Source organism: Pseudophryne corroboree, chromosome 10 (assembly GCF_028390025.1).
Source record: "Pseudophryne corroboree isolate aPseCor3 chromosome 10, aPseCor3.hap2, whole genome shotgun sequence".
NCBI lineage: Eukaryota > Metazoa > Chordata > Amphibia > Anura > Myobatrachidae > Pseudophryne > Pseudophryne corroboree.
The window spans coordinates 320,188,328-320,211,648 of record NC_086453.1 but is presented as its reverse complement, the minus strand read 5'-3'; the positions used below and the strand labels follow the sequence as shown (position 1 = coordinate 320,211,648).

Below are 23,321 nucleotides of genomic sequence, written 5' to 3'. Positions count from 1 at the left end.
CTGGTAACGTGTTGCATTAGTTAACACCTTTTTTCATCAATTCATTTATTAAGGTCAGATTACTGCAATAGGAAAATAAGTTGCAGATAAGCCTTTGCTATCTGGTAAAATAAGTTCTGATCAGGGGGCTAGGTTTCCACTGTATTCATCTCCCTGTGTTTGCATAGAAGATCTATGTGTCAAGTGTCACCCACCTTTCATAATTGCAGTACTGCAGGCCTTCGCATTTAAGTCACGTTGATATGAATTCTGCAAACAGTAGTCCCGGAGATCCTTAGAATTGCTCAGACACTGAAGGATGGAGTTCATGAAGCACTGTTACACAAAGAAAGAAATACAGAACAGAGTGACTCGGAGCATTGAGAAATGATTATGCTGCAATGATGTACTGTATATATTACAAAGATTTTATTTTTTATCAGCAGAACATATAGGGGGTAATTCAGACCTGTTCGTAGCAGGAAATTTTTTAGCAGTTGGGCAAAACCTGGGCCCTCATTCCGAGTTGTTCGCTCGCTAGCTGCTTTTAGCAGCTTTGCACACGCTAGGCCGCCGCCCTCTGGGAGTGAATCTTAGCTTAGCAGAATTGCGAACGAAAGAGTAGCAGAATTGCGATTAGAAATTTCTTAGCAGTTTCTGAGTAGCTCGAGACTTACTCCTACACTGCGATCAGTTCAGTCAGTTTCGTTCCTGGTTTGACGTCACAAACACATCCAGCGTTCGCCCAGCCACTCCCCCATTTCTCCAGACATTCCCGCATTTTTCCCTGACACGCCTGCGTTTTTTCGCACACTCCCAGAAAACGGTCAGTTTCCGCCTAGAAACACCCACTTCCTGTCAATCACACTACGATCAGCAGAACAATGAAAAAACCTCGTTATGCCGTGAGTAAAAAAACAAACTTTTTTGCAAATTTACTTGGCGCAAGCGCACTGCGAACATTGCGCATGCACAGTTTGCGACTAATCGCTCCGTAGCGGAAAAAAATAACGAGCGAACAACTCGGAATGACCTCCCATGTGCACTGCAGGGGGGGGGGGGCAGATATAGCATTTGCAGAGAGAGTTAGATTTGGGTGGGTTATATTGTTTCTGTGCAGGGTAAATACTGGCTGCTGTATTTTTACACTGCAATTTAGATTTCAGTTTGAACACACCCCACCCAAATCTAACTCTCTCTGCACATGTTACATCTGTACCCCCTGCAGTGCACATGGTTTTGCCCATCTGCTAACAAATTTGCTGCTACAATCAACTCTGAATTAGGCCCATAGGGGGTCATTCCGACCCAAACGCTCGCTGCAGTTTATCGTTGCCTAGCGATCGCCTCTGAGGCAGAGGCAGTCGCTTGGCGGGAGGGGCCTAGACGGCGGCGTTAAGCCGCCGTTCAGGGGGCACGGTCTGGCCAATGCAGGCATGGACGGACTGTTGGGGGGGGGGCGCGGCGGCTGTGAGACGTCACACGCAGCCGCTGCGACCCGGGGCTGCGAAGAGGTTCCCCCGGCCAGCCGAAGGAGCTGCACTGGCCGGGAGTAACTCCTCAGATGCAAAAGCATCGTCGCTCTGTGATGCTTTTGCATTTCTGCGGGGGCTGGGGACCGGCAATGACGTGCAGGGTGGACTAGCCCTGTGCTGGGCGTCCCCCCGCATGTCTTAGTGTCTGATCGTACGATCAACTCGGAATGACCCCCATAGACCAGTGCATGTATTGCAGATATCCCCAGTGCCACAATGAAGTCATTAACTCCACTTGTGCAAATATCAAGCATCACGTTTTGAATGTGATACATCCAGCCACTGATTGCATGCATAGCGGTGTTTAGTATGCATGTACAATTGTGATTAAAATCGCAAAGACCAGCTCTTCCGATAAGCGTTTTGCACATACAGTATGAGAAATGCATTTTGCGGTTAGTACAATGAAACCAGCCAGCCATGAATGCACCTATGCACTGTTAGGGGTCCCTGAGAACCTGGAATTGGAAAACGTGGATATAGGCATACAAGTTGATTAAAATGGTAAGGGTGGGTCTTTGTTTTTATGAATAATTCAATAAAAATGAAAAATAAAGTAGTAAATGTAATATGTGCCTTCATACTATTTTGTGACATGCCTTCTACTTGCCTCTAAGTGTTAAATAGGTGAAGGATGTTCGAGTGTTACTACAGTATGACCACAGCTCCGAAGGGGTTCAGACAACTAAATATTGTCACTGTACTGTCCCTTTCTCAGTGTTTGTCTATATTTTTAAGCGCTACACACTTACAGAATGACTGTTAGTGACAGATAGTGATGCATAACGGGGGAGATTAATGAAAGGTTATTAAGAGCTCTGATAATCTCACCCCAATGTAATTTAGGAATATCATGAATATTTACTAAGGAAGACAATAAACAATGTACACACTACTAACATTTATGTTTAAACATAAATTATACACAATTCGTGTTCCTTTGTATGTAGAAAAAAATAAATTGACAGTTATTTCATTGTATACATCATATCGATAACCATGAATAAACTATGGCATAATCATATATTGTTACCGTATTCCCGAGATTCCGCAGGCCAACCAGACCTTGCACAACTTTCGGAGCCTGGAATACAAGAAGAAGAAGAAGAAGAACAGAGAGATTGAGCAATCGGTTATGTACAGTATGTGTAAGTTCTATACAGATGGCCACTGATAAAAAGAAAGGAGACACAATAAGTAAAAGGTAAATTATGATGACAGAGAAGACAGTATACACATATTAAACATCTGACGATACCTATGGCTCAGCAAAGGTGACATATATGCTAGGAATAAAGCCAATACATACCTCCCAGATTTCCCGATTTTGGTGGGTCAGTCCTACTTTTCGGGCACTGTCCCACAGTTCCACCCACGGATCGCAGTGCTCCGTAGTGGGGAGGAGGTTGGGAGGTCCTCTCAGTAGATGCTGTGCACATTTGTGTGGTGTCTATTCATGGGAAAAAGGAACTGGGGGCACTTTCCGTGAGGCCATGCCCCCTTGCCGCAAGGTCATGCTCTAGGCCACAAAAAACTTGGGAGGTATGCTGAAATACTTATACTTACACCCATATTTTAATAATTTATTGTGCTTATAAAAACATATCAGACATCAAATCAACATCTCTGTGTTTTCCTATGTTACTGTACTGCTGTAGTGTATCTAACAGAGAAACATAAAATATGACGGCAGATAAGACCCACTTGGCCCATCCTAAACACAAGTACACACTAGGGTTATTTTTTTTTTGTCGGGAGCCAATTAATCTACCAGTGTATTTTTGGATTGTGGGAGGAAACCGGAATGCCCAGATTCCCACGCAAGCACGTGGAGTATATACAAACTCCACACAGTTAGGGAAGTGGAATCCAACCCATGACCTCAGTGCTGTGAGGCAGTAACGCTAACCACTACACTATCCGTACTGCCCAAATCTCTGCAGGTTTACTTGTATTTGCATTTATTATCTAAAAATAAGACTTCTTACCAGTGATAGCACCAAGGTTGTGGCTGTGAACTGCAAAGGTTGGAAAAGTACTAACTACTGGAATATTTTTAAAAGGTGAAATGTGATCAGTCTCTGAAAGAGAAGCAAATACTGACCCTCTCCTATTATATACTGTATACAGTATATATATATATATATATATATATATACACAACATGAAGGACACATTTAGGTCAGTGCTGTAAAACACTCTAAGTTCTAGGAAATCTTAGAACAGAGGAAACCGTTTCCTGTAAAAGAAGAATGTGAGGCTATCAGCACAGTTGGAGGAGGAGGGGGTAGAGGGTAAGGTAACACCTACAGGACCTAGTGTGTCACATCACAGAAAATATTTCAGGAATTTACTATCTTCTAACAATTTAACTTCTTTGTGGTGAGCGAGGGAATCTTGCCATCCAGTATAGTTAACCCATCTACTAAGCACTAATTCTACAACCAGTCCCTGATAGAGCCTGTGGCTATATCTGCTCCCCCGCCCACCTATTTACTGTAAGCTCTCCTAAGCGGTGGCCTCTCACCTCCAGTTTCAGTGTACAGAATGTTCCCTAACTGTGATTAAAGCATGTTCAGTGTGTCGCCTGCAGACAGGAAAGAGCTTGGAAAGCAGCGAGCGCAGGATATGCTGGTGATACGTAAATAAAATATATATTTATAGGCCAATTCCGAATGATGGTGTAATATTTTGCCTATGCTGTATATAGAATTACACACATGTAAGGCCACGTGCCCTAGAACATTTTTATAGCTGTCTGGTGGCAGGAGAGCCAAGGCTCTGTGTCGGCTGAGTTAATGAAACACCTTACTAGCATGGGTCTTCAACCCTGGCCCTGCAGCTGCTGTGGAATTACACATCCCAGCATGCCCTGCCTCAGTTTTAGCATGCCTTAATAGCAAAACTGTGGCAGGGCATATTGGGATGTAGTTCTACAGAAGCTGGAGTGCTGCAGGTTGAAGGAGACCCATGCCTTAGAACTTTGGGGGTTAACACTTACAAAGCAGATTTTCAGGCTGCCTTTGTAGAATTCCCACTGTCCCAGCTGGAAGCCGGAGTATACCGGCCATGGCAAGATCAGCACAGTCCACAGTTCAATCATTAAGGAGGAGGAGAGGGTGACTGAGTTCACTCACTGATAATGCTGCATTTCTTATGCGTCCCATTCATTCTGTCAGTTCCAGTCTCATATGAGCAGTGGACTTTCCACAAAATGCTGCTGCCATCGTATTAACGCCAAGAAATGAAAATGATTATGCAATTACATAATCTAATTTAGTTGGCACATATAAAGCCAGCACTTTGTTATATATATATATATATATATATATATATATATACACTGCTCAAAAAAATAAAGGGAACACTAAAATAACACATCCTAGATCTGAATGAATGAAATATTCTTATTAAATACTTTGTTCTTTACATAGTTGAATGTGCTGACAACAAAATCACACAAAAATGATCAATGGAAATCAAATTTATTAACCCATGGAGGTCTGGATTTGGAGTCACCCTCAAAATTAAAGTGGAAAAACCCACTACAGGCTGATCCAACTTTGATGTAATGTCCTTAAAACAAGTCAAAATGAGGCTCAGTAGTGTGTGTGGCCTCCACGTGCCTGCTTGCGACCAGGTCTGAATCGGGCCCTAGGTCCTTACGTTTTTACCTTAGAATAATGATTTTTCCAATGCTTTCACTTGCTTAGGGGGTGTGCATCAAAAAAATGTGAATTTGCAATGCCAGTTTGGAATTGAATTGCAAATTACATTTGCTGTGTGAATTTTCCTTGAAATTGTCTTGCAGGGCCCAACTCACTCTTAATTGAAAGATCCCCATTGAGCAAAACACACGCATAACTAACTGTGGACTCTACTCTTTCTCATCGTGGGGCAGTGTTGGACTGAGGCTGTCTAACAGCCCTATCATCGTAATGTGTGAGCGCACGAAAAGGGGGAGTGGTCACGGCTCACGGGGGTCTTCTGCAAGTTATGGGGGCCTCGTGGCGAGCCCCTGTGTCTCTGTATGCCGGGCGGCCGATCAGAGGGCTGGGAGGAAGAGATGCTCAGCCAGCCCCCGTGAGCCAGGCAGCCGAGCAGAGTGCTCAGCCACTATGGCCCCTCTCTGTGGCCGGACTGGCCCTTCTGGCATTTGCCAGAAGTGCCAGATTTGCTGTCTGGCTTTGCTATGGGACTTATTCATCAAATATGATTTACGCCATATCCTACCCGAAGATATTAATGATCCTCCAAGTGCATGAAGGAGGGTTCATAGCAGATATCTCCATATCTACAGCCGTTCCTCCATTTCCAAAATCAGCCATAGCGACAGGTTTATACTGTATGTGGCTGCAAAGCTGTCAGATTTACCAAGCATTGGAATACAAAGCATTCTGGAGTTTGGATCCGGCATCAGCCGGTGTAGCCTATGGGCTGCATTCTGCAGAAATGACTGGGGAGACCACCCATACACTGAAATAATCACTTCTGGAATAATGTCACTTCTTACACATCGCAGAAAGTCCCTGTGGATGATTAATAGTACATCCAGGAGATCTAGTATTTCTTCTTGCAGTGAATAGAAGCAATAAGAAATTATAATTCTCAGATTTAAAACCTGATAATTAGTAAACATGCCCATATATATTATACAGAATACACACATATAGGAGCCTATTTATCATTAAATATTTGCAGCTTATTCTCCTAAAACAACCGGGGGGTAACCATACATATTTATTATCCCTCGAATGTATCACAGAGAGACCACAGCAGATATATCCGATACCTGCTGCGATCCATACATTCCCATCTGCAGCCCCGCAACCCGATAGGTTTTTATGGGGGATGCGATGCCAAGATTGGGCCCCTGCAGCTAACGCCATAGCCTGCTGCAGCCTGTGGGCTACACATTGCATAATTAGCTAGGAGAGGTCTCCCCCAGAACCCTCCCCGGCAATCGCCACCTCGCATGTGTGGTCAGCGGGACTGTAGATGCTAAGGAGTCCCACTTCCACTAAGAGCACGTCGCAGGGGTACGCCGCTTTCGGAGCCTCTGTCCTGTTTTTCCATGATACATAGCGCCGCTATAATCACATATTGCAATGCGATTCTGGGTGCTAATACTAAGCCCAGATCACACTAAATATATGATTAATGATAAATAGACCCCATAAAGAGAGAGTGATAAAGATTTGCAATACTAGAGTTAGCGCAGATAACAAGTGTTTCTGTTTTGTATACATACTGTATAATTACACATATATATACATCGATCGATCTATCTTTCTATTTACAGTATCTATCTATCTATCTATCTATCTATCTATCTATCTATCTATTTATCTATCTATGTCTTATATTTAAGTAAAGGCCTCCATACTTCAGCAATCAGTTGGGGCAATTTGGCGTTTTGCAGATGATTGTGTAAATAAATCTGCAATGTACAGTATGGGGTTCACAAATCGCAAATTCCAACCAAATAGGGATTGGGATTGGTAAATCAGGTTGTCCAACATGTTGGATGTCATAGATCAATTGCGCGTATAGATTGCAAGTGTATGGTAACAATCATCAGATTTGCAGACCGTTTCTAGTAACCTGATGAGTCTTTCAAGATGGGCTGATCTGTATTTGCTGAACATAATCTGCAAATAACTGAACTATATCTGTAATGTATGGGCGCAGATTGGTGGATTGGGGAATCTTTAAATCTGGGGGGAAATCTGCACATTTTGTTTTGTGATTGGTGATGTATGGGGGCATTTAGTCAGCGAATAAAATCAATGGGTGTGTAAATACAAACTTAGGGTATAGTATTGTGATCTAAACCAGCAACAACTTTACCACATATTGCAGAATGCTATCCCCCAGCAATGTATCCCTCTAGCAATGTGCAGTACACACATGGTTACATATTATAATCGTTACAATTGTACCAAGATTAAATAGATAAATAAATAACAAATAACAAGTAGATAAATAAATGAATACATGAATAAATAAATAACCCTGCAAGTTGCGGTGAATATCCCTCTCCCATGTCCTCACCTTGGTTCTGTGGAGCATGAAATCCAGCAGGTTGTAGAGAACCATTGCCCCGGGGACCTGCAGCTCTCTGCGGGTTCCCCAGCCGGCCGTGGAGAAGGTGTACGATGACCGCATGGCAGCAGCTGGGCAGAGGTGGCTGTAGTAGTCTGTGCGGGGAAGGATAAGGGGCTTCCTTGGTGCTGCGGGCTCGGAGGATGACTTCTGCCTACTGGAATGGAGTCATATCACTGGCCCGGCGTACAGGTGTGAGAGAGGCAGAGCAGCAGAGCCTTGTATCCCCGCCTGCTCTGCAGCTGCTGCCGGTGGTGGTGGCACACGCACACTTCCAGCCGCCGGACCAGTGACTGCAACTGCTGGAAGGTGACAGCTCAGGACGTCAGAGGAATGGGGTGGGAGGGGTGAGAGCTCTGCATGCACTGGCTGTCATAGGCTCTGCATGCACTGGCTGTCATAGGCTCTGCATGCACTGCCACTGGCTGTCATAGGCTCTGCATGAGAGGCAGAGTCACTGCGTGTGTGTGACACATGTATGAAACTTCGCACACAGGTAGCATGGAGATTGGAGACGTGTGTGTGTGTGTGTGTGTGTGTGTGTGTGTGTGTGTGTGTGTGTGTGTGTGTGTGTGTGACATGTATGAAGCTTCGCACACAGGTAGCATGGAGATCGGAGGCTTGAGTGTGTGTGTGTGTGTGTGTGTGTGTGTGTGTGTGTGTGTGTGTGTGTGTGACATGTATGAAGCTTCGCACACAGGTAGCATGGAGATTGGAGACGTGCGTGTGTGTGTGTGTGTGTGTGTGTGTGTGTGTGTGACATGTATGAAGCTTCGCACACAGGTAGCATGGAGATTGGAGGCTTGAGTGTGTGTGTGTGTTGTGTGTGTGTGTGTGTGTGTGTGACATGTATGAAGCTTCGCACACAGGTAGCATGGAGATTGGAGACGTGCGTGTGTGTGACATGTTTGAAGCTTCGCGCACAGGTAGCATGGAGATTGGAGACGTGCGTGTGTGTGTGACATGTATGAAGCTTCGCACACAGGTAGCATGGAAATCGGAGGCTTGAGTGTGTGTGTGTGTGTGTGTGTGTGACATGTATGAAGCTTCGCACACAGGTAGCATGGAGATCGGAGGCTTGAGTGTGTGTGTGTGTGTGTGTGTGTGTGTGTGTGTGTGTGACACGTATGAAGCTTCGCACACAGATAGCATGGAGATTGGAGACGTGCGTGTGTGTGTGTGTGTGTGTGTGTGACATGTATGAAGCTTCGCACACAGGTAGCATGGAGATTGGAGGCTTGAGTGTGTGTGTGTGTGTGTGTGTGTGTGTGTGTGTGTGTGTGTGTGTGTGTGACATGTATGAAGCTTCGCACACAGGTAGCATGGAGATTGGAGACGTGTGTGTGTGTGTGACATGTATAAAGCTTCGCACACAGGTAGCATGGAGATTGGAGGCTTGAGTGTGTGTGTGTGATTTTGACACAGAGCAATTGTAGAATTTGCTGACATGTCGTAGACACCCACGAGTGGGAGTAGTCCCTGTTTCTCAACTGTTGGGATTTAGAGATGGCGGGGGGTAGGCATCGGTATTGTGACTGCCGGTCACATAACTACATCCCCTTAAGAAGTACATTGGTCACCACAGCAAGTGCCCTGCTCTGCATTAGCAGCATTCTGGTGGTTTCCGTATTTTGTGGCCGTAGTGATTAGCTAATCAATAACATTATTAGGCGTCCATTTCAAAGCTGCTTTACCTATTAACACAGCATATTGAGATCTGCTTGCTGTCAGTGTTAGGTTCTCTACTTCTGGTGTTCCGGATATCAGCAGCTCCCGGATATCAGCAGCTCCCTTGTGTTTGACACTGTATCTGTGTTCTAGTCATAGTCTTGTTCCTGACCTCGATTCTGTCCCCTGATTTGTTACTTCACACCATGGGCCGGATGTAATGACGCCTCAGTTTGGCGCCCGTGTGGTATGCCGGCCGAACTCGGATGTTTTTTTAAAGACGCAATCACTTGCAAGGCAAAACCATGCCCCATGTCTCTTGATTTCTGACCCTCATCCTGACTCTTCTCTCGGTTTCTGTCATGGTACCTTTCAACATACTCCTAAAAGGTACTTTCCCAGCTCATAGTTGCTGCTTCATACCAAATAGCCCCATGAAGGAGCAGGAATAAGGGCTGACCCGGGTTACCCGTTTACACTGTCCCTGAACCACAGGTTCTATCCATGTTCAACCGTGGTCGAGATACGGGTAGGATGCCGGATAAATCGGGCGGGTTATTTTTTTGTGAGACGTTTACATTGACAGCCAACCCGGGTCGACCTGGCAATAACTCAGGGTGTTGGCTTGGCGTAAAAGGGGCATAAGAGGGAACATAGGCCGTGGCATTAGGGGTTTATGGATGCAAAGGGATTTTTAAAGAACTACTTTATACCCTACAAGGGGGATCCCCCTTCAGCGGCACTGCACTGACCGAGATTGATCACACAGGAGAATTGTTTTGAAGTTTTTTGCATTGATTTGGAGAGCATTGTGACTTCTCCCTGGAGTTATTTTACAATTAAATATTTTATCTACTCGTCACTATCTTTCCACCCCGCTTCTCCCGGTGCAGTGCTTTATCTACTTAATACTAATTTCCTACAGGAAGGGATGGCCACCTTCTAGATTCAGCAGTGCCATACGCCTCCCAACCTGCAGCCAGGCAGTGAATGGTTGTCAGTATGCTGATTGGTGGATGTCTGGAGCTATCCACCAATCATAGTGCTGATAGCCATTCACTGTATGGAAGCATGTGTAGAGACGGTGCGGGGCCACAGGAGTTATGATTTTTTTTCTAAATATATTCCTGTGAATTGGTGGATAGGTGATCCAGTGCATTGCTTTGCACGGGATCCGGTCCGAAGATCAACAGTGCCTAGGTCGACAATGTTTAGGTCGACCACGATAGGTCGACAGTCACTAGGTTGACATGTTTTCAAGGTCGACAGCGTTTCTAGGTCGACATGTTCTAGATCGACAGGTCAAAAGGTCGACATGAGTTTTTTCAACAAATTGTTCTTTTTTGAACTTTTTCATACTTAACGATCCACGCAGACTACGATTGAGACCGGTAACCTGTGCCGAGCGCAGCGGTAGCAGAGCGAGGCACCTTGTTCGAAGCATGGCGAACCATGCGAGGGGACACGGTGCACTAATTGGGCTTCCTGGTCACTGTACGAAGAAAACGACACAAACCCCCCCCCCCCCCCCCCCGAAAAACTCATGTTGACCTCTTGACCTGTCGACCTAGAAACCCTGGCGACCTTCAAACCCTGCCAACCTAGTGACTGTCAACCTATAGTGGTCGACCTAAACATTGTCGACCTAGACACTGTCGATCTGATGATCCACACCCGCTTTGCACAGGGCCTTCGATGTTGTTATGACAGCTCTACACCAGGGATTTCCCTTGTACCCCCTGTTGTCCAGTCCTACCCTGCTCACAGGTTCCTTGATGCATTAGCAAAAATGTATATTTGGACCAACACATTTAATGGAAATAACTTATTTAACCTAAAATAATACAAACATTGACAATCCAATGTGCATTATATTGAAATAATAATGAAACAAAAACCTAAAAAAAACTTTTTAAAAAACTAGAATACTACATATAGCTGCTTGTGAAGTTCTAGACTGTCATACATCTCATCTTGTGGCAATACTATCACGTCAGTGAACAAAAATGTGTCAAATATAGAACGTAAAACATTCAATAGTGTTTTAAAAACAAAAGTCTACTCGTATAACAGCAATGATCTTACATAGTTCAGATTTAAACATTTTGGGGTCTATTTATTCCCATCCGCATCTGATGATGCGGATGACAGGTGATAAACGCGACCCGATAATTGAGTACATCGCATGGATGTTATCAGTTATTGCATGCAGGGACAGAGCTTGCGTTCAAGCTCTGTCCCTGCGATGCCTCTCTGCAACATCATCGGGGTATTTTTCGTAAAAAATACCCCGATGTTGTGCTGCACATGCACCACCGCCCGTTGCTACTGCTGCCGCCGGGTTACTCCCCCCTTCCCGTCGCGACTACCCTCGTGTACAAAAGTTCCCCCCACCCCAGATTTTATACTTATCAGTCCAGGAGTTTGCAGCATCACTTTACTGCACCGGAGTCACAGCGCGGCATATGGGGGACCCGGCGCCTGGCAGCCTCCTGAAGCAGCGGACACTGGCTCCTGGGGCTGGTAAGTATGTTTTGGGGGTTTTTTACTTTTTTTTCTTTTTTTAAAACTGTAATCAGCTTGTGTGTCCACCGGACACACAGAGCTGATCACACTGCTGGGTCACCACACAGCTTTCTCTGCCAGGGGCAGAGAAAGATGGGCAAAGGGTGTACATCGCAGTGCTGGCTGCCCTGTGAATTTGCCAGCCTGAGCTGGTGAGATTATCACAGGGCACACTGCGGTATTATTATTATTATTATTTTTTTTTGTAAATTCGGCGGGATCCGGTCTGAAGATCGACAGTGTCTAGGTGGACAATGTTTAGGTCGACCACTATAGGTCGACAGTCACTAGGTCGACATGGATGGAAGGTCGACAGGGTTTCTAGGTCGACATGTGCTAGGTCGACAGGTCTAAAGGTCGACATGAGTTTTTCACATTTTTTTTCTTTTTTTGAATTTTTCCATACTTAACACTCCACGTGGACTACGATTGGAACGGTAAAGTGTGCCGAGCGAAGCGGTAGCGGAGCGAAGGCACCATGCCCGAAGCATGGCGAGTGAAGCGAGCCATGCAAGGGGACGCGGTGCACTAATTTGGGATCCCGGTCACTCTACGAAGAAAACGACACCAAAAAAAAAAAATCCTCATGTCGACCTTTAGACCTGTCGACCTAGCACATGTCGCCCTAGAAACCCTGTCGACCTTCCATCCATGTCGACCTAGTGACTGTCGACCTATAGTGGTCGACCTAAACATTGTCCACCTAGACACTGTCGATTTGATGAACCACACCCAAATGCGGCCACATCGCATTTCCCTGTGGCAAACGCAGGATTTTGTAAGGGGGGTTTCCAAATAATCGGGGCAGCCAGATGCCGGGTAGAAAAGCGGGGAGGGGGCAGATACTGGGCAGAGAGAGGGGGGCAGTCAGAATTTGGGAAGAGAGATGGGGGTGGACGATAGTACAGTGTCCGCACAGACTTAACCGTTTATGCTATCCTTTCCCAATTGTCAATATAGAATGTTATTATTATTATCACAAGGGAGGTGCACCCAGGAATAGAATGTTTATATATGTAAACAGAAAGAGGGCAAGTATTCCTTAACGCGGCACTCACGGATCACTTGTATTCTTCTATACAACTATAAGTCACTCCTAGTAGGAGTGACCACTGATTTTTAAAATATAACTTTTATTATATATATTTAAGACAGGCAAAATATACACAAAACATAAAACAGTGACAAAATGTGCAAATGAAATTACATTGATAAAGAAAAGATGTTACAATTTAATTTCACTGTTAAGGGCCCTACACACTTTGCAATACGCCTCCAAGCTGCCCGACTGCGGATACGGCCGACGGGCGACCCGGTGGTGGTGGGGGGGTAGTGACGGGGGAGTGAAGTTTCTTCACTTCCCGTCACCCAGCTCCATAGCAGTGCAGGCAAATATGGACGATCTTTTACACCGCACAGCAACACGGGTTATGCACGTTCATGTGTAATAACCCGTGTTATATGCTGGTAGTGTAAAAAGGGTATTTTTTTACTCTAGAGGGAATAAATCATGAACTACCCTCTCAAGTTCTAACTGTGTACTATTATGTTTCTCTAAGTGTATCCATATGTTGCAAACTGCTAGTTAAATTGAGTCATGAGCAGCACTCCACAGTTCTAGTTACTTGTTACTGTAACAGAAAGAGGGGGACACAAATACTGGGTAGAAGGGTGGAGGTGGGGACAGATGCTAGGCAGAGAGAAGGGGCAGACAGATTCTGGCCAGAGAGAGGGATGGCGGGTGGTGGGCAAAGAGGGGGAGACAGATGCTGGGCAGAGAAAGAGGGGGACAGATGCTGGGCAAAGAGGGGGAGACAGATGCTGGGCAGAGAAAGAGGGGGGACAGATGCTGGGCAGAGAGAGGGGGGAGACAGATGCTGGGCAGAGAAAGAGGGGGACAGATGCTGGGCAGAGAGAGGGGGGAGACAGATGCTGGGCAGAGAAAGAGGGGGACAGATGCTGGGCAGAGAGAGGGGGGAGACAGATGGTGGGCAGAGAGTAGGGGGAGATGATGGTGGGTAGAGAGTGGGGACAGATGCTGGACAGAGAGAGGGGGGAGACAGATGGTGGGCAGAGAAAGAGGGGGACAGATGCTGGGCAGAGAGAGGGGGGAGACAGATGGTGGGCAGAGAGTAGGGGGAGATGATAGTGGGTAGAGAGTGGGGACAGATGCTGGACAGAGAAAGGGGGGAGACAGATGGTGGGGAGAGAGTGGGAACAGATGCTGGGCAGAGAAGGGGTGGCAGATGGTGGTCAGAGAGAGGGTGGGATAGATGGTGGGTAGAGAGAGGGTGGGATAGATGGTGGGTAGAGAGAGGGGGCGGGACAGATGGTGGGCAGAGAGAGGGGGCGGGACAGATGGTGGGCAGAGAGAGGGGGGAGACAGATGGTGGGCAGAGAGGGGCTGGCAGATGGTGGGCAGAGAGGAGTGGCAGATGGTGGGCAGAGAGAGGGGACAGATGCTGGGCAGAGAGAGGGGGAGGCAGCTGGTGGGCAGAGAAGGGGGGAACACACATGGTGGGCAGAGAGAGGGGACAGATGCTGGGCAGAGAGAGGGGGAGGCAGCTGGTGGGCAGAGAAGGGGGGAACACACATGGTGGGCAGAGAGAGGGGACAGATGCTGGGCAGAAAGAGGGGGAGGCAGCTGGTGGGCAGAGAAGGGGGGAACACACATGGTGGGCAGAGAGAGGGGTGGCAGATGGTGAGCAGACAGGGGGACACAGATGGTGGGCAGAGGATATAGAGAGACAGACAGAAGCAGTGAAAAGAGGGTTGCAGCTATAGGCAGGAGCTATGGGAATATGAGCATTAACCGTGGGGACAGAGGAGGCAGGCTGATTACTCACAGATGGGGACCATGCCGAGAGATCCTCGATGTTCCAGGGGTAAGGAAAGCAGGTCACATGTCAGTCTTGTCCATTCAGGGGCTCTTCTAAGCAGCATGTGCCGAGCTCTTCCAATCAGAGCTCAGCACATGCTCTTCTGATCCCTGTGCAGACTCATAGATATGGAGAGACTCGGCACCAGTGAGTGAGAGATATGCATTTGCAGGGATTTCCCTGCTGCTGCTGCTGCCTTAGAATGAATTGTAGCAGAGGGCTCCGGAATGCACCTGATTTCCCCTCTCCCACAGGTCATAAACTAGACGCTACCAGGTCATTGTGAGAAATAAAGACAGCTTTAAAAAAAAAAAAAAGACCCTAAAAAACTACATGCAGACAGCCCATTGGGTGTTTGCCTGTATTGCTGTGTCAGGTTCCGGCACTGGTCCCGGCGTGCACTGGCCCTCCCTCTGGCCCTGTTCGGTCACTCCATGCTTCTCACCTCAAATCCGATAGCGTCTAGTTTACCTCCCCATGCTGAGAACTCAGCTTCCTGAGAGGAGCTGCGCGGTGCGCTCCTGCTTCAGCGTCCTTTACATGCAGCCAGCCGCCAGCCTTCCACTGTCACTGTACATGTAAGGAGGCAGCTGCTGCAGACGGGCCATAACGCTGCTGGAGCTATGGACTGTGTTTAAAAAAAATAAAAAATCGGTTAGCTCTGCGATAGATCGGCGGTCAGGGGGGGGTTTCTAGGTACTCGGAAACCCCTCCTGCGTGCGCGTATGTTTCCCATTATAAATATGAGGAATGCGATGTGGCTGACTAAAAAAAAATGACAAAGGGTTTGGAGCAGTTTTTCATGAAAACATACATACATTCAGGTGATACTAAAATAATGTGAAAAGGGTGTGAAAACAGAAAACACCCCTTTTCACATTATTTTTGTAAAAATAATGCTAATAAATGGTTCCCTTAGTGAGCCTATATTTAGTTTACTTAGTAAAATCATAATATCATACCTCCCAACATTTATCACTGGATAATCAGGATAGAATAGGCCCAACACCTTTGGCACACACAAGCCATCCACAATCTGTGCCCATTTTCTTGCAAAGCCAACCCATTTACGGTGCCTGTAAGTGCCCCTCCTTTCAAGTTCTGAGAAGCATAAGCTACCAATGAGACAATTTGCAAGGAAATGTAAAACTGCACATTTTATTTGGGAGCAAATATGACTCAGCTTCCTATGCGTAATGGGTAGGCACCAGCCTTTTCTTTAGGTGGCAGGATTTCACCATTAAAAGCCATACGAGTTTCTGGAGATCAGCACCATTGCAACATGTACAAACATTTACATGGGTTTAGTATGTAATGCCGGAGCTTGGGATCCTGATACCCAGCATACCTGTTCCGGGATCACGACCGCCAGCATGCAGGCAGTGGGGTGAGCGCAAAAGAGCCCCTTGCGGGCTTGCTGCGCTCGTCACACTGCGGGCATGGTGGCGCTTTATTCTCCCTCCAGGGGTGTCGTGGACCCCCAAGAGGCAAAATAGTTGTCGGTATACCGGCTGTCGGGATTCCGGCATCGGTATGGTGAGCTGGCATATCAAATGCCTCCCCATTTACATAAATACTCATAATAGATGGGTAATAAAATGTTTCTGGCTTCCCTGCCCTTCCTTTTATGAAGCTAGTTTGCTCAGGTTAGGGTAATAATATACTGTATGTGAGTAAATGAACTAATGCATGGTACACACTAGAGTGACGGGGATTATTTCCGATGTCGTAACGAATCCCCGTCAGTCTTAGATTGTGTGCACACACTGGGGCGATACTAACAAACATGTCCCACCCTTCATTAGCATACTACAGGACGCAAACGACAATGCTCGGTTTTGTGTACAGAACAGAAACGTCCATTGCTGTCGTCCTCAGGAGTGCGCAATCCTCCGTACACACTGAGTGATGAAAGCAATACTGTATGTCATTACGAAACGGCATGTTGTGCCGACATCGCTCTAGTGTGTACCCGGATTAAGAATTGTGTATGGTCCAGGTTTTAACACGATTGGCATTGCAGGTATACACAGAGGAGTAGCTAGATGTCATGGCGCTCGGAACAAGGGTATGTTTCAGCGCCCCCTCTTCCATACTGAATTGGGTGCATGTTACATTTGAAAAGAAACAATATTTAAAAATCCTAAATCGGTGACAGAGCCAGTTCTAGACCTTGTTGATCTCAGGGCGAAAGTTTCCTTTGGATGCTTCCATGTTTAAAATAGAGACAGTGTGCGGCAAAGGTGCGCAACATAAATATAGGGGTGTGGCTTCATGGGGAAGTGGTGTGGCCACAGAATAGTACCAGTTCAAATTACACTGCACAGTATTGTCTGTTATTCACATTCTACCACACAGTAGTACCCTTATACTCTTACGCCACACAGTAGAACCCCTTATACACGTTATGTCACACAGTAGAGCCCCTTATACATGTTCCTCTGCAACTAATGCAAAGTGAGGTGCTGCAGCAACAGCCGGGGCAGAGAGGTGCTGCAGCAGCTGGGGCAGAAAGAAGTGCTACAGCAGCTGGGACAGAGAGAGGTGCTGCAGCAGCTGAGGCAGAAAAAGTGCTGCAGCAGCGGGGGGCAGAGATAGCTCTTACAACCAGTGTCTGGCCTGCCCTCTTACTTACCTAGTCTCTGAGTCAGTGTGCACCCCTCTGCTTCTCCTCCTCCAGCTCTGGGGCTGCCTGTACAAAAGCCTGTGGTATAGCGGATGGAGGGGGAAAGGCGGTGGCGCGCCCTCTAACTTTTCTTGCGCCCGGAGCTCGTGCTCCACTGGAGCCATCCTCGCTACACCCCTGGGTATACATGAGAGTTTTTCAAGAGCAAACACTCAAATTTACTAAGAATCGTGTTTGACAGAATCGTGTTATCCAATGGTGTTTGCAGTGCTTCTCTGTGTAACAGTACTGAAAGTGTTAAAAACCAGAAAAACATGCCAGGCCACTGGCATGGTAGTGAGCCCTGATTATCTGGCAGCCATACAGCTGCAGGAATACACGTGGGTTCTATCACTTGCGGAAGAGACCGGCGCTGGTTCTTAAAATACAGGGGACTCCTACTCATTTTTTTCGACGGATTTTTATAACCAGAGTCAGTTCCAAGAGCCCCCAGTGCTGGTTCATTGAATATGGGAGACCCCTACACATTTTGTTTCCTGTATTTTTTGATCCATGTCCAACTCAAAGAGCCCGGGGCTGGTTATGCTTGGGGGGTTTGACCACACATTTTTTTTCTGCATTTTTACTCTTTCGTTACTTTTGCACAGAGAAGCACTGCACAGATCAGACTGACCTCAGGAAAAAACAGTTTACGCAATCTCGTGCAAACACTATTGCACTCCGCTGTACCCCCAGATGAGTAGCCGGATCGCTTGCATCTCACCCACTTCCTTCTGAAGTGGCAGGATGAGGAGATAATACCAGTAATCGGAGCTCCGTACAGGGGGCTAAAATTATGTGAATTGTGTAATTTCAGCCCCACCCCTGCCTCGCAGATCCATCAATTGCAGCATTTTGCTGCAATGGGTGCAAGGCCTCATGACGTGAGTGCCCACCTCCTGAAGGAGACATTAAAAGTAGACAAGTATGGGCTATGCTCTGGTTCTATGGTTTGGAGAGGGTCTAGCACATAAATGTTCCTCTGTGTAAGGAGGAGGTTGAGTGGGGAGGGGAGGGGGGGGGGGGGAGAGCCCAACGGGCCTAGTAAAAGGGGAAATGACCACACTAGTGCCAATCTGTGCATCTTCAAGTGCCACCTTGTTCACTAGTCCCAAGAGTTGCCTACCCCTGGTATACATTGTTCTCAGGAGCGACTTAAGAGAAGCGGACCCATGTGTGCAGACACTTCTCTGTAGGCCTCCTTCTCTCTGTGGCACAGTAGACTCTTCGCATGCGCAGGTCTCCGGAAACATGGCACCTGCCATGTTCCTGTAGACTGATCTCTAGTGCACATGCGCAAATCACCAGTAAAAAGGGCCGCGGCACCATTTTCCTAGTGATTTCTCCAGCATCGGTAGCGCCAATGCAGAGAGGTAAGTAATTAAATATGAGTGCAGGGTGTGCAGTGTGGGGTCCACACACACTGCACCCATTATAGAAACGCCTATGATTGTTCTGATATATGGTTCTGTATACATAATTATATTATACTGTGCTCAGTTTAGGGTATGATACAGCAAGTTGTGGATCTGACAAAACCAGTTCAAGAATCTCTGGAGACTGCCCTGCTAGCTGCTTAGAAGACATGACCTCAACCAGAAGTGGTTGCTTAGGCTCATACATTAAACTCTGATTCAATGACTGTACAACAAGGCAGCAATATATTTGTTACTTAGACCACAGATGTGCGAACCACATACAGTACATAATAACACTTACCGGTTCCTCTTTGCCACTGGAAACCTCACTCTTCTCATAGGAGTAAGGAAACCGTGATGTGGGCTTTGAAAGTGAGGTGAGAGGCTCTGGAGCAGGTATACAAGTATTTCCATAGCCATTAGATGATACTCTCTTCTTTCCATAGAGATCACTGAACTCACTGTGGTTGGAAGCGCGGGAAATCCGTGAGGATGCATTTGCTTCCAACCGTGACCGTGTCAGTGCTGGGCTGTGAGGGTAGTAAGTGTCTGAGGTACGTAGTTCAGATAGTCCAAGGGACAGGTCTGTGTGGCTAGAGGACTTCTTACGTGACAGAGAAGTAACAGGAGTCGTGGAAAGGGTAGAGTAAGTTGAGTTGTGGCCATAGGAGTATATTGAATTTGTTGTGCATTTTGAGGGAGAGCGCGCCAAGATGTCAGTCCTTTTGCTGGGAGGATCTAGACGGGGAATACTTCTGTCCAGAACTGGGTAGGAGCGCAGGTAAGAACTAGTGTAATATGAACTGCCCACATTGGTCTTATAAGGCAGCTTATTGCGATCACTATAGGAGGAACTAAGGTTGGAAGTATAGGAGCTGAGTCCACCATAACTCTTAGAGTAACCAGTGTCTGTATATCTCTTGAGGGTAGATGAAGAATGGGACATAATGGACCTGAGCAGGTGGATGAGAAGACCCCAGTTTGACCTGCAGGAGCAGAAACAAAGAGTGCATAAGAGGGATGGTTGGAAGACGGAGGCAGCCGAAGCTGAACTGAAAATAAAATAGGTCATTTATTCACATGTCTAATGAATAGAACTTGAGATAAAGATGAAAAAAAAGATATAATAAGGGTACAGATGGAACGTAGCTCCATCATACAGATATGCATTCAACTTTAAAATACAGTAAGAGAACACCTAATATAAAGTTGATTTGTACAAAACAGCGCCATGTTACTTTACCATGAAAAGTATTCCGCTCCAGACACATTTTCACATTTGGTGCCATAGATTCTGAATTTTTAACGGGTTATAGTAGGATACAGAGGTGGAACTGCCATTGGTGCAGCAGGTGCATTGCACCAGGGCCCCTGAGGACTAAGGGGCCCACTGCTGCCCAAACCAGCAATTAATTATCCCCTGGCTTCCCCACGCAGACCATTTTGAGCAATATTGGGTGAATGGCCCAGTGCAGAGAGCAGGGTTCTCCTTTCTGTATAAGCCCACCCCCAGACTCCTGTGTAACTATCCAATGGGATTCTGGGGGCGGGCTTATTCAGGATGGAGAACTGAATTTGAGTGAAATGCAGCCATGGCTGTGAAACACAATGCTGCCAATCCCAGGAGTCAAATAGGAGGCCCACCTTGAGAATCTTCCAGGGGCCTCCAAGCCTCTAGTTATGCCACTGGAGGAATACCAGGACTGAAATACAGCTCCAGACCATCCCTGGTGGCTGTCATCTTCCAACTCCACTAACTGGTCCTAATTATGTGCCCAAACTGGACAATGACCCTGTTTGTTCAATAATGGAAAACCCATGTGTGTATGAAAAGACATTATGTACCTGATGGTAAATTGAACTGGATACAGAGTGTAACCTATGTATATTGGTGATGAGCATGCTCCGGGACTGATCATACATAAGTACGAGTGACCCAAATATATGTCAACTCCACTTGTGACTATAGGAATAATTGAGGGTTGAAGCAAGTAAGGTGGTCATGATGAGCTACAGTAAATGGCAATTTTTGACATTGTCACCATCATCTTGTGTGTTGATGTGTGGGTGACAGTCTGTGGTCAGGCTTACACATATTAGTATGGGAGAGTCGGTTACCAACCACTTTACGTTGACGGGGCACTTGAGTCGTTGTTGAAATCATACTTGTGTAAGGGAACCTGGATTATATTAAATGCTACTTTCAAGACTCATGTAAACACGTGTCAACTGAGGGGATAGGAGGCTGGAGTGATGCCTCTTGAATAGATTTCTTTTCATAACTCAGCCAATAGGAAGGAGCAAAGCTCTGAAGATGACGTATGTTCCTGCATTGAAACTTTAAGGTTTCAGAGTTTGATTAATGAAAGCTCCATTAATAGTGTATGGGGACAGTGGACAGAATTGTGGCGGCAATGGAAGCAGGAGATATCAGTGCTAACTTATAGGTTAAATGTGCAATGGGTATTTCCGACACTTGGATTTTACAAACGATAATGGAAATTATTAATTTAACGTATACTCAGTGATGATTAATGCAGACTTTTATAATTTTAATAACTCTTCAATACTGAGGCTGAGTGGCACTTGTTCTCAGAATATACCTCAGAAGTGTAAAGGACGAGTCCTACTCGTCACCCGCACTGCAAGAGTTCAATCAGTAAATATACAGTAGTACTGGCTGCTTTTTATCGGAAGCTGATAATGTTGTTGCCTAAACATAGTCACCCACACTTTCCCTACCAGCAAATTCAACTGATAATTCACTATATTATCTATCGTGTTCACCAGATCTCTTAGATTTTAAGCTCATCTGGCTAGAGATATATATCCATCTGTTTCATGTTATTGTAGATCATTTGTTAGTGTCAGGGGTAGATTAATAGAGGAGGGGGTCTGTATGCAGCTTTCATGCAGGCTCCTTCCCCTCTCTGCAGCACAATTGCAAGTAGACTCGTCTGCATTGTGCCATTTTCCCGTTGCTATGTGCAGTGCTGATGCGGGACTCCAGGGAGGTAATGTGAGTATACTAAATGGGTGCATGGTGTGCAGTGTGGACCCCCTAGACAATCTGCAGCATACTCCTCCACCCATTATAGATAATGCCACTGGTTTGTGTCACAGAGTACAGCACCATGTACTATGTCTTTAGTTACCACTCTGAGGCTTTCACATTTCTTTACATATCACTCTGAGACTTTTTTCATGTGGCTGCTAAAGATCTAATGGCATTATATTGTGGTGATTGACCTGAAAGAACATTATGTTCTGACTTACAACAGCTGTGAGACAGAGGTTCGTTGCCCAACTGATTTCTGCAATGCTGCTTTGCCAACATTTGGCTATACACTTGTTTGCACAAAAGACTGTGGATATTCATATCATATCTGGTGCCTAGCCCTAGTCTAATAAGCAAAGTCATACGTAAATGATTCCAGTTCTGATATGCAGTGCCATCTGTTGAGTTTCTTGTCCAAAATGGAACTGTAAAGTTCAATCTTCGTTTTATTAAAATTATTGATAAATACCGATGAATGCCAGGCCAGAGGTAGTCCGTTTGAGTGTGGCACCCTCTGCACCTATGGTAGTTATGCACCTGTATGCACTGTTTTAAATATATATATATATATATATATATATATATATATATATATATATACATATAGATAGATAGATAGATAGATAGATAGATAGATAGATAGATAGATAGATAGATAGATAGATAAAATATTACACTGATGTATTTATTGCAACAATACATTTCTGAAAGTGACAGAGTATCACTTTAAAAATGTTGGGGCTTGCTCGTATTTTTTTCCCCAATCACCAGCACTAAGATCAAGGAGCCAGCCTCCCCATCATCATCACACTAAACTGAATGTTAATGCTAATCCTCCCAGAGTAACCTCTCATATCACATGCGGCATGTTAGCAATGTTACAGCAGCAAAAGGACCATTAACAACATTCTGGTTTTCTTGGCTTTGTTTCTAAATGTGATTCTATACTGCAAAATTTCTATGTACAGCTGCCTTTATACAGGGCAGACTGTACATTTCATCAGGAACCTATAATAACCATCTTATCAGTCTTTTGCTATTTATTTATTTATTTATTTATATGCTATGTACAGAATGTGCTTTTCCTACATAATTAAGCATAATACTTATGTTACATGATATAGCTGTATGCACTGGATATGACTTTGTTTAAATGTCATTTTTTTGGGATTCACTGATTGTGATAGTAATTACCAGTTGTGGATTCAACGGTTCCGATATGAATGGTCGACCATGTTATGGTCGACAGTCATTAGGTCGACCACTATTGGTGGACATTGACATGGTCGACATGGACACATGGTCGACACATGAAAATGGTCGACACATGAAAGGTCGACACATGAAAAGGTCGACATGAGTTTTTTTACTTTTGTTGGTGTCGTTTTTTGCGTAAAGTGACTGGGAACCCCAATTAGTGCACCGCGTCCCCTCGCATGGCTCGCGAGC

General features: G+C 45.7%; 1 protein-coding gene across 3 annotated transcripts in view; it reads right to left on the bottom strand.

The window, feature by feature from the left end:
- Positions 1–23,321, bottom strand: part of USP2 (ubiquitin specific peptidase 2) — a 135,061-nt gene that overhangs the window by 39,211 nt on the left and 72,529 nt on the right. For 2 of the 3 annotated variants that reach the window (XM_063943516.1, XM_063943517.1), the window contains exons 2-4: positions 19,116–19,800; positions 2,548–2,598; positions 195–315 (exon numbers count right to left, since the gene is read on the bottom strand). In XM_063943516.1, the coding sequence (XP_063799586.1) occupies positions 195–315; positions 2,548–2,598; positions 19,116–19,760 (817 nt within the window). In that variant the 5' untranslated portion in view covers positions 19,761–19,800. Of the gene's footprint in view, positions 1–194; positions 316–2,547; positions 2,599–7,568; positions 7,908–19,115; positions 19,801–23,321 lie in introns of those variants that run through there. The other variant, XM_063943518.1, reaches the window with a different exon arrangement.